This window comes from Ceratotherium simum, chromosome 25, assembly GCF_057802395.1.
Source record: "Ceratotherium simum simum isolate JZ-2026a chromosome 25, ASM5780239v1, whole genome shotgun sequence".
Taxonomy (NCBI): domain Eukaryota; kingdom Metazoa; phylum Chordata; class Mammalia; order Perissodactyla; family Rhinocerotidae; genus Ceratotherium; species Ceratotherium simum.
This window is the reverse complement of record NC_141924.1, coordinates 26,659,865-26,673,592: the sequence shown is the minus strand read 5'-3', so window position 1 is coordinate 26,673,592 and position 13,728 is coordinate 26,659,865. Positions and strand designations below refer to the sequence as shown.

Below are 13,728 nucleotides of genomic sequence, written 5' to 3'. Positions count from 1 at the left end.
AATTCAAGATGAAATGGAATATGAGGTCTTTAAAATGTGAAGGCCCCTAAAATCAACTTTTCTCTTTCAGCATGATATTTTCAAAGGTGTCTTTCTCCTTCAATACTGTTCCCTCTCCCTTTTCCATCATCATTTGTTATCCAGTCAGTGCTTTCCTTTCTCCCTATTTGTTTTGGTTCATCTTTTGAAAACCTAAAGTTGCAGCTCTCAGCCTTCCCTCTCACTTATCATTTTAGAATTTGTACCTGCTGTTCTGATGGTGGTAAGTCAATGTTATCTGATTCATGTTGTTGCTTAATTAAACAACCATTGGACTCATAGATTGGTGAGACTGATTTTCATATAAGCCTTGGCAGTTACAAAAGTGTTTTTGGTAATGCCAGCATGAATGGACTAACTTTGAGCCTCCCTTGGGTTCAGTTCTTAGACCTTCCTCTTTTCTATCCACACCCACTCCCTTGATGATCTCACCCAGTTTCATGGCTTTAAATATCATCTCTACACTGATGACTCCCAAATTTATATATTTAGTCCAGACCTCTCCTCTGAACTCTAGACTCACAGATCCAACTGCCTACTCAGTATCTTCACTTGGATGTCTCATAGGCAATCATACTTAATGTGTTCAAAAATGAGCTCCTGGCATTCCTCTCCAAATCTGCTCCCCATAGAGTCTTCTCCAACTCAATAAACGGCTATTCCATTCTTCCAGATACTCAGGCTAAAAGCATCCTTACTTCTCTCTTTCATCCAACCTGTCAGCAAATGCTGTTGGCTATGTCCATAAAATAGATCCAGATCGCAACCATTTTTCACCATTTCCACAGCTACCCTCTGTCCATGCACCATCAGATCTAGCCTGGATTACTGCAGTAGCATTCTAGCTGGTCTCCCTGCTTCCTGCCTTGGTCTTAACACACAAGCCAGAGTGATCCTGATAAAAATAAATTGATCATATCATCCCCTCTGCTTAAAACCTCCAATGGCTTCCAATATCATTCAGAGTAAAAACAATGACCTTATAATAATAACCTATGGTCCAAATTGGGACCCCCTTTGAAAGTGAAAGGGCATGCTAAAAATAATTAACAGGCTTTAACTGATCTAGATGTAAATGTGGGCTATCCTGGGTACCTACTTACCAGGCCTCACATAATCTCCTACACCTCCCCTTATCTTTCTGACCTCTGGCCTCACCTACTATGCTGCACCTCTACCCCTCTGCTTCAGCACCAGCCTCCTCATACCCTGAGGGCACCAGGCAGACCTTCTTTCCTCTGCTAAGCCCACCACTCACTTCTGCTTTCCTTCAAGTCCTTATTCAAAAGTCTCAGTGAGGCTTTCCCTGGGAGCTCTGTCTAAACATTTATAACCCCCGTCCCACTTCCTAGCCCCCTTCCCTGCTTTATTTTTTTCTTTACACTTATTACTAGCTACCATTCTATAATTTTTACTTATTTACCTTGTTTAGCACCTTACATTTAGAATGTAAGCTCAAGGGCAGGAATTTCTGACTTTTTGCTCTGTATCCCCACTCCTAAAATAGTGGCTAGCACATAGGAGACACTTTATAAATATTTGTAGAAAGAATGAATGTCATGACTACTTTGAAAGGATTAAAGTAGATGTGTAACATCCAAGACAGTTAACAGACAGTATTATTATTTCATAGTTATTTTCATATAATTCAATTCAACAAATGTATTTCGGACATTTGTGCCTTGCAGGGCTCTGTGCTAGGTGCAGAGGTTGGGGGGCTGGGAGCCACAGAGCATATCCAATGATAGAAGGGACAAAGTTCCTCAAGAAGCAAACACTATAGGAGCAGAAGAGATAGGGGACATGACATTAATAGTTATATGTGAGTGACACAGAGTGCATGGGAGTGCAAAGGAGGGACAGATTATATTCACTGAGTTTTCAGACACTTCTGATTACTGCTCAGAAGCAGGAACTCTCATATTCTCTGGCATGATTCATTTTCCTTATCTTCCAGAGCCCCCAACCCCTAATCCCCCCATTCCGGCTTGTGGGGTTCTCCATGCCTTGGTAGGAAGCTGCCTTGTATGCCCAGATTTACCCACCCTCCAAGAGCCTGCTTCTCATCAGCTCCTCACTGTCCAGCCTTAATTTTTCAACGTGAATCATTCATGACTAACTCAGCGTTTTACAATCTGATTTCTCAAAGTTTCCAGAATATTTTAACCAAATATTGGCAAAGTTAAACCATCCAGTTGAGCCAATGAAAAGCAGACAGATGCTAAACAGATTTTTTTATTTTAATAGCTAGAAAGGAGGTATTTTTGGAGGAAAAATACACCCTTTGAAATCAATAAATCGAAGTTTATTGATTTAATCTCTGGCTTTGTTCTAATTTTTACGTAGCTTCTTTAAATAATTTTAATTGATAACCACCCTGTGGCTTTTCTTTAAACTAAAGGTTTTTTTTGAAACATGCTGTTATAACTCCCTAGCCCCACCCTCCAGGAAGGGAGTAGCCCCAGGGTGTGTGTAATCCAAACACTCTAAACAAATATATACAACATTTTACTTTCAAGGAAGTTCAACACAATTATAGCTAGAATATGTTACAAAGCAAAACATTAATACATTGGATGACTAACTTAGAAAAGTTACTTAAAATAGTTACTAGATAGATAAAAAGTACTCCCCTTCCCCCCAAAAAACAAACCAATCAAATAAAAAGTATGCTAAATGGTACTCAAGAACTGTGATACTCAGTCCCACATAGCTCATTTTAAATGATCTTGAGTAATATTAAGGGCAAATAGTCTTTACTTGTTATAGATAATTTTTCTATTTAACGTAAAATAAAATTAACTTTATCATGCAAAGGTGATGCAACCATATTTCAAATAATCAGTTAAACCGTAAGTTGTATACAATATCTAATAATTACCAGAGCAATTTAGTTTTGGTTTAGTTTTTTGTTTGTTTGTTTGTTTTTTGGTGAGGAAAACTGGCCATGAGCTAACATCCATTGCCGATCTTCCTCTTTTTGCTGAGGAAGATTGGCCCTGAGCTAACATCTGTGCCCATGTTCCCCTATTTTGTATGTCAGATACCGCCACAGCATGGCTTGATGAATGGTGTGCAGGTCCGTACCCGGGATCCGAACCCACAAACCCTGGACTGCCAAAGCTGAGCACGCAAACCTAACCACTATGCCACCGGGCTGGCCCCTGTTTTTTTGTTTGTTTTTTTTAAGTTATAATAAAACCTAATCATATAAGGCAGGCTAATAATCCAAGCTCTGGCATAGGTTAGCTCATTCCTTATTTGACTGACCAAGTTACTTTGACTCACTAAGTCTCAGTTTCTTTGTCTGTAAAATGGTGTTAATACTGGCACCCAACTAACAGGGTTCTTGTGAGAATAAGGGAGGCAGTACTCTCTGCAGAATGCCTGGTACATGAGAAGGCTCCAATAGATGTTAGCTGCCACCATGACTCATGACTGTTGCTGCTGCAAAAGTAGGCATGAATAGATTTCAATGATTAAAGAAAACAAGTAGCTAACCCAAGAGTAGTGTTTAGAAAGCATTCTAGGGGCCAGCCCTGCGGTGTAGCGGTTAAGTGCACACACTGCGCTGCTGGCGGCCCGGGTTCGGATCCCCGGCGCGCACGGATGCACCACTTGTCAGGCCATGCTGTAGCGGCGTCCCATATAAAATAGAGGAAGATAGGCACAGATGTTAGCCCAGGACCAGTCTTCCTCAGCAAAAAAAGAGGAGGATTGGCATGGATGTTAGCTCAGGGCTGATCTTCCTCACAAAAAAAAAAAAAAAAGAAAGCATTCCAATTCATGTATTACTTTGTTTTTAACTTTTCAGTTTAAAAATCCTAAATAGTGCTTAGCACATTATAAATGTAAATACCTGTAAAAACCCTGATTAAGTAATTTATCATTTTCTGCACACTTATGCCATACTGACTTTATCACAAGGTATTGAAACAGAATCCTTTCCATGGCCTAAAGAGACAAATAAATACTTGGGTCTTGAAAGGCATATTATCTGCACAACATATTTGAGGAATTAATCATGCACTATCTCATATTATTTAATAAATCAGTTCATAAATTATCATGTTTAATCTCTTACTCAGTAGACTGAAAGGACTGTGAAGGAAAGGAATGTATATAGTTTTTTTTATCTTTCACACTACCTGGCTTGGCACAAAGGAATTTCAAACTAGTATAGTGGAAATAGCACTGGGCTAGAAGTCAGGAAATACAGATTTCAGCTGAGTAATTGTAGACAAGTCACTTAACTCGCTTTAGGCTTCAGATTACTCATCAGTCATGTGTTTTTCCATTTAGGTTCCTTTTCAAATGCTCTCATTCTAAGAAATGCTGGCAAGAGGGATTTTTACCAATGTTTGACATTTTAATACAGAACTTCATTTTCTCATATCTACAAATTGAAAGAAATGGGATCCTTAATTATAGATTTGGTTCACTCAATTGAAAACTTGCCAGAAACTCAGAGTTTTTGTCATTGTCCGTTCCATCAAACACAAATTCTTCAATCTGTTTTAAAAATAGCAAGCCCTTCCCTGCCAGCATTCCCCATCCCCTACCCTGTTTTATTTTCTCCTCAGTACTTATCACACTCTGACATACTGTATTTTTTGCGTTAATTATTTGTTCTATCTCTGCCCCCCTACCCCTGGCCCAGTACCTAAGCTTCATGGGGATGGGGATTTTTATCTCTTGGGTTCACTGCTATATCCCCAGCACCTGGAACAGACACACAGCAGCTTAAAAATTATTTGATGAATAAATGGACAAATGAACATTATTGAAGATCCTTCATTAATTGCCTTTCCCCAGCCACAACTTATCTCATATTATTACCAATTCAGCTTCTGCACATTAACCAAGATTTCTGAATCTTATCCTTGACCCAAGGCTTATATTCATTCCTCCTTCTCTGTCATTTAAGGATATTCTCCTACCCTACCCCTGCTTGTCATATCACTCATTCATTCATTCAGTACAGATTTACTGATTGCCTACTGTGATCCAGGCAATGTGCTGAATGCTGGGATACAGAGGTAAATAAGACCAATGCAATCCTTACCCTATTTACCAATCCTTGCCTAGTGCTTCATTTGAGACCCAGCTACTCCCTCTGTTCTTGGCTTCCCTGTATTGCTGCCTCCCTCCGAAGGTTTATATATTCATAATGCCCTGGAGGAAAAATATCTGTGTAGTTTGGTTGGTTGCTATACAATTTTGAATAGAGTTCTTTTAATAATGAATTAATAGAAGAGGGAGCAAGCGATGTTCATTTCTAAGGAGATGATAACTACATCACTTTAGAGTTGCGTTGGGGCCGCTGGAACGATGCTGTTTCCTAACAGTGATAGCTGAAACTCCAGTTCCAGGAGGCCTGTGTGGGACCTAAAATGGCGCGCTACATCTCCCCGTGTCTCTCGGTTTTCTGTGTCCAGAGGTGATCTAAGGGCACTTCTCTGCGTCCTAAAAAAGTCTAATTAACCTATCATCTTTAGCTTCAAGGTTATTATTATCCACTGCTACAAGTAAATAGGAGACTAAGCCTCCAAATGACAGAGAACCTTGATGTCAAACCATACCAAACACCAGGCTGTCTGTACCTTTTTTTTAAATTGAGGTATATTTGAAAATTAAGAATTGTATATATTCAAGGTGTACAATTTGATGATTTGATATATATATACTTCGTGAAATAATCACCACATTCAAGCTAATTAACATATCCATCACCTCAGGTAGTTACCACGTTTTTGCATGTGTGTGGTGAGAACACTGAAGATCTACCCTCTTGGGCCCAGCCCAGTGGTGCAAGTGGTTAAGTGCACGAGCTCTGCTGTGGAGGCCCGGGGTTCGCAGGTTCGGATCCCGGGCAAGCACTGACGCACCGCTTGGCAAGCCATGCTGTGGCGGCATGCCACATAAAGTGGAGGAAGATGGGCACGGATGTTAGCCCAGGGCCAGTCTTCCTCACCAAAAAAAAAAAAAAGAAAAAAAGAGGAGGATTGGTAGATGTTAGCACAGGGCTGATCTCCTCACACACACACACAAAAAGATCTACTCTCTTAACAAATTTCAAGCATACGATACAGTATTGTTAACTATAGTTACATTGCTGTATATTAGATCTCCAGAACTTACACATCCTGCATAACTGAAACTCTGTGCCCCTTGAACAACCTCTCCCTGCATCTGTGCCTTATACCAGGATTTGGGGAGCACTTAATACCTCCACCCCAGCATTTCCCAAGTTGTGCTATGTGGATTTCTAGAGATCTGAAGTATAGCAAAAAGAGAGTTCCATGGACAAATAAGTTTAGGAAAGTCACATCCTATATTTCCCACTTGGGGATACAGGACACATAATGAGAATATTTATGTAACTATAAATGTTTAATTTTGTTAAACTCAGTCAGTGTTGCCCAACCTAGTTTGTCCATGGAACCTTTTATACCCAGAACACCATGGACATCTTGGAGGATGTTCCTGCTCAGGACAAAGGAAGCTGTTTGGCAAATTCTTTTTTACCTTCATGTCATATCCACATGAATGGCAAATGGTTGTGAGCAAGTGAGCGAGGACTTGCATCTGTCTCTCTGCTAGCAGTTCGTGGGGGTCAGTAATGGAGAGAGACCAGTTTTATGGAACAGATACTAGACAAAGTCAGAAGACTTGTGATTTCGTCCTAACTCTGTCACATAATTAACTAACTGTGTGTTGCTGGGCAAATCGCTTTACCTCTGAGACTCAATCTCCTCTTTTTGTAAAAGAGACACATTTTAGGATAACCATATCTCATTCTTTGAAACTGCTGACCTGTTTAGGAAGTTTCTGTGTAGGAGATTTAACTTTGATTTAAAAAGTATTCTTCTGGGTGGATTGTTGGGCCTATATTTTTAAAGTCCTCTTTTAGATGACTGGTGCCTTCAACTCTGAAGATGGAGGTATCTAATTTCTTAGACATGAAGCTACAGGGCCTCTAAGGCCCTAAAAGCACAAAGAAGTATTTTAGATTGAACAGTAGAAACCACTTAAGTCTGGGATAGATCTGTGTTAGCTTCAGTAGTAGGATAATACCTAGATAAGTCCCAAGAAGTCTTATATGGAATGGAGGAAGATACAGGTTTACAATATTATAAATAAGCAATAAATGAAATTCGAGACTATTTATTTGACACTAGATTAGTTGGCTCATTCTTATGATCACTCAATTTCCAAAGTTGGAGATTGATGATATAGAGCTGTACTGCAAAATTAATTTGTAGCTCAGCACAAATTCATATTCTAAAGCAACATAGGAGAGGTAGGTAATAATCATTTCCAGGGAGGCTTCCTCTGGTCCTTATCTTTGAGGAAGACTCTCTTCTACTTTGTAACTCAGGAGGGAAAGATTCCTTCCCAAACCTGTCCTCTGAAGGGAAGGAATTCTATGATGGTTTAACATACACTTGCAAATAACGCTCTAGAGGGAACTGGGTTGCACTTGATGTTTTTCTTGCCATTGAAATATAAGTCTGTTGAAATAATAACTATAATAAAAAATGCTTAAAAACTGGATATAAAAGCTGTTGGTACATTGAAATAACACTCTAACAAATTTTAGTCTCTATCTGCTTGAAATTTGATGTAAGCATTGACGACAGTAAGTAGTTTGGTTTTAAAGAAAACAAGATTGTGCTTTCACTATAGGTTAAATAAATGTTACTTTAGTCATCGCTAAGTAATTGCTGGGCCATTGTTACACATTCAGTGTGATATTTGCTAAGCAAGCATGCCTGCCATCTGGTTACTGAAACTGTGTTTTTGCTACTCCATAGATACACATGGCCCAGTAGCACTGAGATGCAGGGAGCTGATAGGAGCCTGTGGATCAATTCCAAAGCAATTTGAGAGTTCAAGCCATTCATTTGTTTGCAACACAAAGTGTTCTCCACATAAGAAAACAATGAGTCTAACTTATCTGTCTCTTTCCTGTCCTGGTATCTTTAAAAATGTCTGTCGTGACAGGGCGCACACGGGTCTCCAATATTAAGTCACCTTTAGCGACTGTGACGAAGAGTGGAAAACAGTCTGTGTGCTGCTTGTGCCGCATCCTGCTCGGTTCTGGTGCCAGCAGCGCTGTTCCTGGTCTGCAGAGTGCACACAGAAGAAGCAGCTGGATAATACGGCAAAAGGCCTAATGTGTCTATGGTAGTGAGGGGAAGAAGTTCCCAAAGCAGCCTTTTCATCAGCACCCCTGCCCACAAACCAAAGGCAGAATTAGTAGCGCAGAATTAGAGTACAGTGCCTGACACATAGTAGAGGCTCAATAAATGTTTACTAAATACAACCATCTGAGAAGTCTGTGAATAGTAACATAAATGGCTGCTAGAAGAGTGCTAACCTTAGTCCCTGCAGCAATTGTCCTACCTGCACTGGATGTATGCCTATCACTTAGGCCAGGCTTTCTCAGCCTTGGTTCTACTGACATTTGGGGCTAATAATTCTTTGTTGGGAGTGGGAGGGGTGCTGTCTTGTGCACTGTAGGAGGTTTGGCAGCATCCCTGGCCTCCACCCAGGAAAAATGTCTCCAGACATTGCCACATGTCCCCTAGAGGTGGGGAGGAATTGGAAAAATCACCCCTAGTGGAGAAACACTTATCTAGTCTGTGTGTTCATGACATGTACCCGAATTAGAAAGATTATACTCTCTCTTCTCATTTTTTTTGAATCGATATTTCTTGATCTACATGTTGAAGGTATTTTATTCTCTTAAGCTGCTCTCACCAAATTTTCTCTGAATGTTTTCATATATCTGGGGGCAGGGGAACTTTCTAGGTACATGTATACAGGTTAAAAAGATCTTTTCTCCCGTAGGGGAGGGGAAATATGAAACAAAGAGAAAGTATTCCCTACAGAAACTGGAGTAGTAGCTGAGAAGGCTGTTTTGCAGAACGAGATGGAGATGGTCTTGGGCCCAGGTTAGACCCAAACCCCTAAGCTGGAACTGACGTTTGTGAGTCCAAAAAGAACTTTTGTATCTTAAAAGAAACCACCTTCATTTGTTTGCTATGCACTCTTGCAATCTTAACAATAAAACTCCACTGTTATAGAAAAGTATCCTTCTGACAAACACATTTTTTTCTCCCTTGGCTTTATTTTTATTTACTTCCTATTTATGTTAACAGTTTCAGGAAGATACCAACGTGGGCTCCAAGAACAGGCTGTCTCAGTAACTCTTGCCCCTTCAGAAGCACAGTAAGTAGTGCTGCTAACTGAAGAACACAGTAGCTTTTCAAACCTCTAAGGTAGAGTGATGATGTTGTGTGTCTACTCTTTCTTAAAACGAAAAAAAATTAAAATCTTGGAATTCCGACTTAAACCTAGCCAGTGAGCAACCTGCTTGAAAATAACTTTACACATCCATGTCTAGGGGTGAGAAATAATTTATGACAAATAAAGCTCATGAAAAATTCTAATTTCATTCATGTTGCTACAAGTATACTTTCATGCTTTAAAAAAAATGTGGGCTGGTAACATTTTTCTACCTTACTTACAGTGTAGAGTTAAACGTGTGCCCTTACCTCTCCTCCAGTGCACGGAAAAGGACTGGAGTATCTAGAAGTGCAAATAGCTCCCTTCTTGACAACATCATCTTCCAGGCCAAATGTAGCCGAGCAGTTAGTTGCAAAGTACTTGTAAGGCTTCCATGTCTTCCCAAAGTCCTGGGACCGGTCCAGCACCATAGCTGCCGGCCTGGGGGACTTGAACACCATAATTAGATGAGTGAAGTAGAATTCAGCTTCCAGATCTAATTGGATGTTTTCTCTGTGCACATCCTCAGCAGACTGCCACCATGTGCGAGGAAACCTGAAGGACGAGTCTGCCATGGCAGCTGGCAGGTGAGCCAGGTGAGGCTGGGCAGCATTGCATTTGTCACATTTGGGCTGCCGACAAGTCAGATCAGTGTTCTCACTATAGAAGCAGTACAGTTCAGTGGCGTTCTGACCACAGGTGGTGTCTGCCCAGAGTTTTCTCCCTAAAGCCAAATTTCCCATCCGAGGGTTACAGGCTTTTTCACAGCGGGAACTCACTCCAGCTACTCCACTCAGTCCTAGGGAAGGGGAAGCATATGTTATTCAAGACAAACCCATCTGGAAAGCTCTTCTGTCCACCTAGTCCATCTCCAATAGTCAAGTTATCCCCAAAGAATTTGAGACTTTCAGTAAAGAGGAAATTCTACCAAATCTGAGCATAAATACTATTCTGCATTTATACTGCATTTGTGTATGCAAGTGTGTGAGTGTGCATTTCATGATCAAATGTAAAATTCACATAAAAGAAAATAAAATCGCTTTAGGTAAAGGACAAGAGGAAGGAAAATGGAAACATGGGGGTAAAGACAATGGTCCTAAAGCTTTTCAAGTACTTTGCTTTCTAAACATTCTCTATATTTGAAATATACAAGTCACGACTTAAATAATACCAAACAACAATAATGTTTTCAAGATCATCCAGTTTAGCCTTTCAAATATAATTTGAGTTCTTAGCATTATCTAACATGTTTATGAGAATGCACTAAGGAGGAAATGTAGAATTCTATTATATTTTTAAGCCAAAAATATGAAGGGATAAATTCCCTAGGAAAACCAATAGGAGATATTTAATCAATATACAATGGGGTCTCATTTGGGGAGGCAAAGCTAGAGACCATTGGAGCTCAGATGCACAACATCTATTTTTAATATTAAGTAAATGTAACAACAACAACAAAAATCTCCCTAACCTGCCAAATGGCAGCAAAGCTTATTTGAATGCTCTCTGCCTCTGGAGTGCTTCTTCCTATGACAGATTATATAGCAGTCACCTGTTTGCTTAACAGGAGAATGTTTACAGTCTGGCAGCCACTAACAGCACCTTTAAACATTATCTGTGAACTAAAACACATTCTTAAAGAAACATGCACTTCCATCCAAACAAAGGTCCAACAGACTTTAATGTTTCAAAATTACTTAAAATGACAAACATTATCCACTTATTAACATTTTGACTACATATTATAATCCTTTAACTTGGGTTTGTCATTTCAATTATGAATACCTTAAGCAAAATCATCTATTTTAAAAGTTAAAACAGAGTGGGAAAGAAGGAAAAGGAAGTCTACCCCCAAATTCTGGCTAATTGAACATTTCTGCTTCTTTAGAGGGAGCACCCCTGAACTGTTATCACTCACTGCTGGAGAAGCCAAATGACAGCTTAGACTAAAACAGAGACGTTTCACACACTGACTGACAATCGCCAGCCCCACATAGCCTTGGCAATAAAAGAAAGGGCTTCCTTGGGCATATTTTTTAAATGTCAAATTCAAGTGTGCATTACGCCTGGACTGTGTTTGCCACTGTTCTGATTAGCTGGGGCAACAGTTGCTTGTGGCCAGAATCACGAAAACACACACAGTGTGCTATGACTCACCTGTAAAGCATTTCGGGGGAAAATCATATACTGCCTGTACAAGTATTTTTGACTTGAAACACTTGCCTTATTATATTTATTTACAACCTCTTGATTGCTTGCATGTTTTTGCCATAACATGGTTTGAAAAGGGAAAGGTTTATTAAAGTTCACTTTGTGGTTGGGGGAGCATGCGTAAGTGCACACAGGGGTGCATCAGCAGAAAGAATTAAAGTAAAATCTTAGACCTTTAACAGCTCCTTAGGGAAAGTACTGAATAACTTTAAATGCCCCAAACTAATAAGTGCAGAAAAGAATGGAGCCAGGTAAATAATCGGTGGACAAAATACTTGGAGATCCCTGAAGAAGTGGACATCCAAGGATAGCAAGGATGCTCCTATGACTCCGACTTGTTTGGGATGCAGATGCTAAAGCCTGGCTTTTACTGCGTGCCCGCGTCTCTGCGGGCAGAGTGGAAGAAGCCGAAGGGAAGGGAAGAGAGTGCCAATGCGCTCTATCCACCAGTCTGTCCCTCCAGCCCACACTCCTCTTTCTGGAGCAAGGGAGAGACGTTTGACAGACCGATGGTCACAGAGTCCCTCACTTTCTTTCCCCCTCACACACGGAGCTGCACTAACGTCTAACTGGAAACCAGGTTACCCGCAAGAGGGAGGGAGAGGAGCAGAAGGGGCTCCCGAATTTAGAAACGGCGAGCTAGAAACGGGTGCCCAAGCGCAGCCCGAGAAAGCCAGGATGGGAGTGGGAGGGAGAGAGCATCTGACGACGCCGCTGCCGGCTGTCCGGTTACCAAGACAGGGAGCAGACCCGCCTCCGACCTCCCGCGGAGCCTCGGCCAGGGTACCAATTCCCCAGGGGCGGTCAGCCAGCTTCGTGCAACCCAGCGTGATCACCACCTATCGTCCGAGCCCCAGGTCTCACTGCGTGCAGGCACTGCCCCGGTGAGAGGGCACTCACCCCCTCCCAGGTGCCCCTACCTGGCTCCATAGTACCCAGCATGCGGTCGGGGACGACGGCGATCGCTCTCAACGAGACAGGAGCCCCGGCCCACGCGCGCCTAGGGTCGCTGGGCCACCCCTCCCCATCATTCCTCAGGCCATGAAGTGCCGGGGGATGGCGAGCTTGGTCCTTTGTTCCCTCACAAAGTGGAAAGGCAGTTTTTTACAAGCCCAAACCGAGAAAGAAACCAAGGTCGCGGTATCTCCGGCAGGGCGCACCCAGGATATCGGGTTATCCAAGGGTATGTGTATCGCAGTTGCAAAAAAATCAATAGTATTTTTAACTGCGGAGACTCGGGGAAAGGAGGCGGAACATGGCCACTCATTTCATCCTCGGGAGCTGAACTCGGCGCTCCCAGCCCGCACTCCCCTGCACCCCCGAGTCCCGAGGTGGGGAACAGAAGGAGCGAGGGAAGGGGGGGGGCCCGGCAGCGTCACCACCCACCTGCGGCCACCGCCGAGCAGCCCCAGAGCAGCAGCAGCCGCGCGCAGCTCCCCATGGCCGGGAGGAGCCGGGAGGACCCGGGCCGGGCGGGTGCGGGAGGGAGCCGAGCCCTCTCGGCTGTGGGATGAAGCGCCAACAGTCCTCGGGAGGAACCGGGGCTCTTTATTTCTTCCTCCTCCGGGAGCGCCAGGCTCGCTCAGTGGGCGCCGGCGGCGGGGAGCCGCGGGCCGGGGCCGCGCCGGGCGGTGGGGTGACCCTCGCGCACCGGCCTGGAGGGGCCCGGGCACCTCGGGGGCGGCGGGACCCCCAGGACCATAGCCGGCCTGGCCGCGCTGGCCCGCGGAGCTGCCTGCGGGCTCCGCCGCCGCTAGCCCCCGGGGCTCAGCGCCCGCAGCCGCCGCTGAACTTTGCGAGACCTTTCACTTCCCGGCCGCCGCCGCCGCCGCCGCCTGGGCGCCCTCCTCCGCTTTTACCACCTCCTCTTGCTGCCGCGTCTCGGTCCCGTCCTTCTCCATGGGCAGTTCCATGGGATGCATTTTTATTGCACCGACACCGCGGCGCTCCGGTGCCAGCCCTCCGCCCCCCGCACCTCCACCCCTTCCTCCCTCCCGCCCGCCCCCCGCGCTCGCTTGACAGCCCGGGCGGTGCAGTCCGCGCGGCCGGGTCACCGCCGCCGCCCGGGGAGCGAGCCCCTCGCCCGACCGGCCGCCCCCGCTGCCTCGCCGCCAGCTGGTCCCCCCGCCTCAGCCCCCGCGCGCGCCCGTCACCTCGGCCCCCAGCTTCCCTCGTGCCCCTCCA

General features: G+C 43.7%; 1 protein-coding gene across 2 annotated transcripts in view; it reads right to left on the bottom strand.

Annotated features, from left to right (window-relative positions):
* The window catches only part of NTN4 (netrin 4), a 108,739-nt gene extending 95,301 nt beyond the window's left edge, over positions 1-13,438 (bottom strand). For both annotated transcript variants that reach the window (XM_004417970.3, XM_014780029.2), the window contains exons 1-2: positions 12,931-13,438; positions 9,603-10,132 (exon numbers count right to left, since the gene is read on the bottom strand). In XM_004417970.3, the coding sequence (XP_004418027.1) occupies positions 9,603-10,132; positions 12,931-12,985 (585 nt within the window). In that variant the 5' untranslated portion in view covers positions 12,986-13,438. The remainder of the gene's footprint in view (positions 1-9,602; positions 10,133-12,930) is intronic.
* Positions 13,439-13,728: the final 290 nt, after the last annotated feature.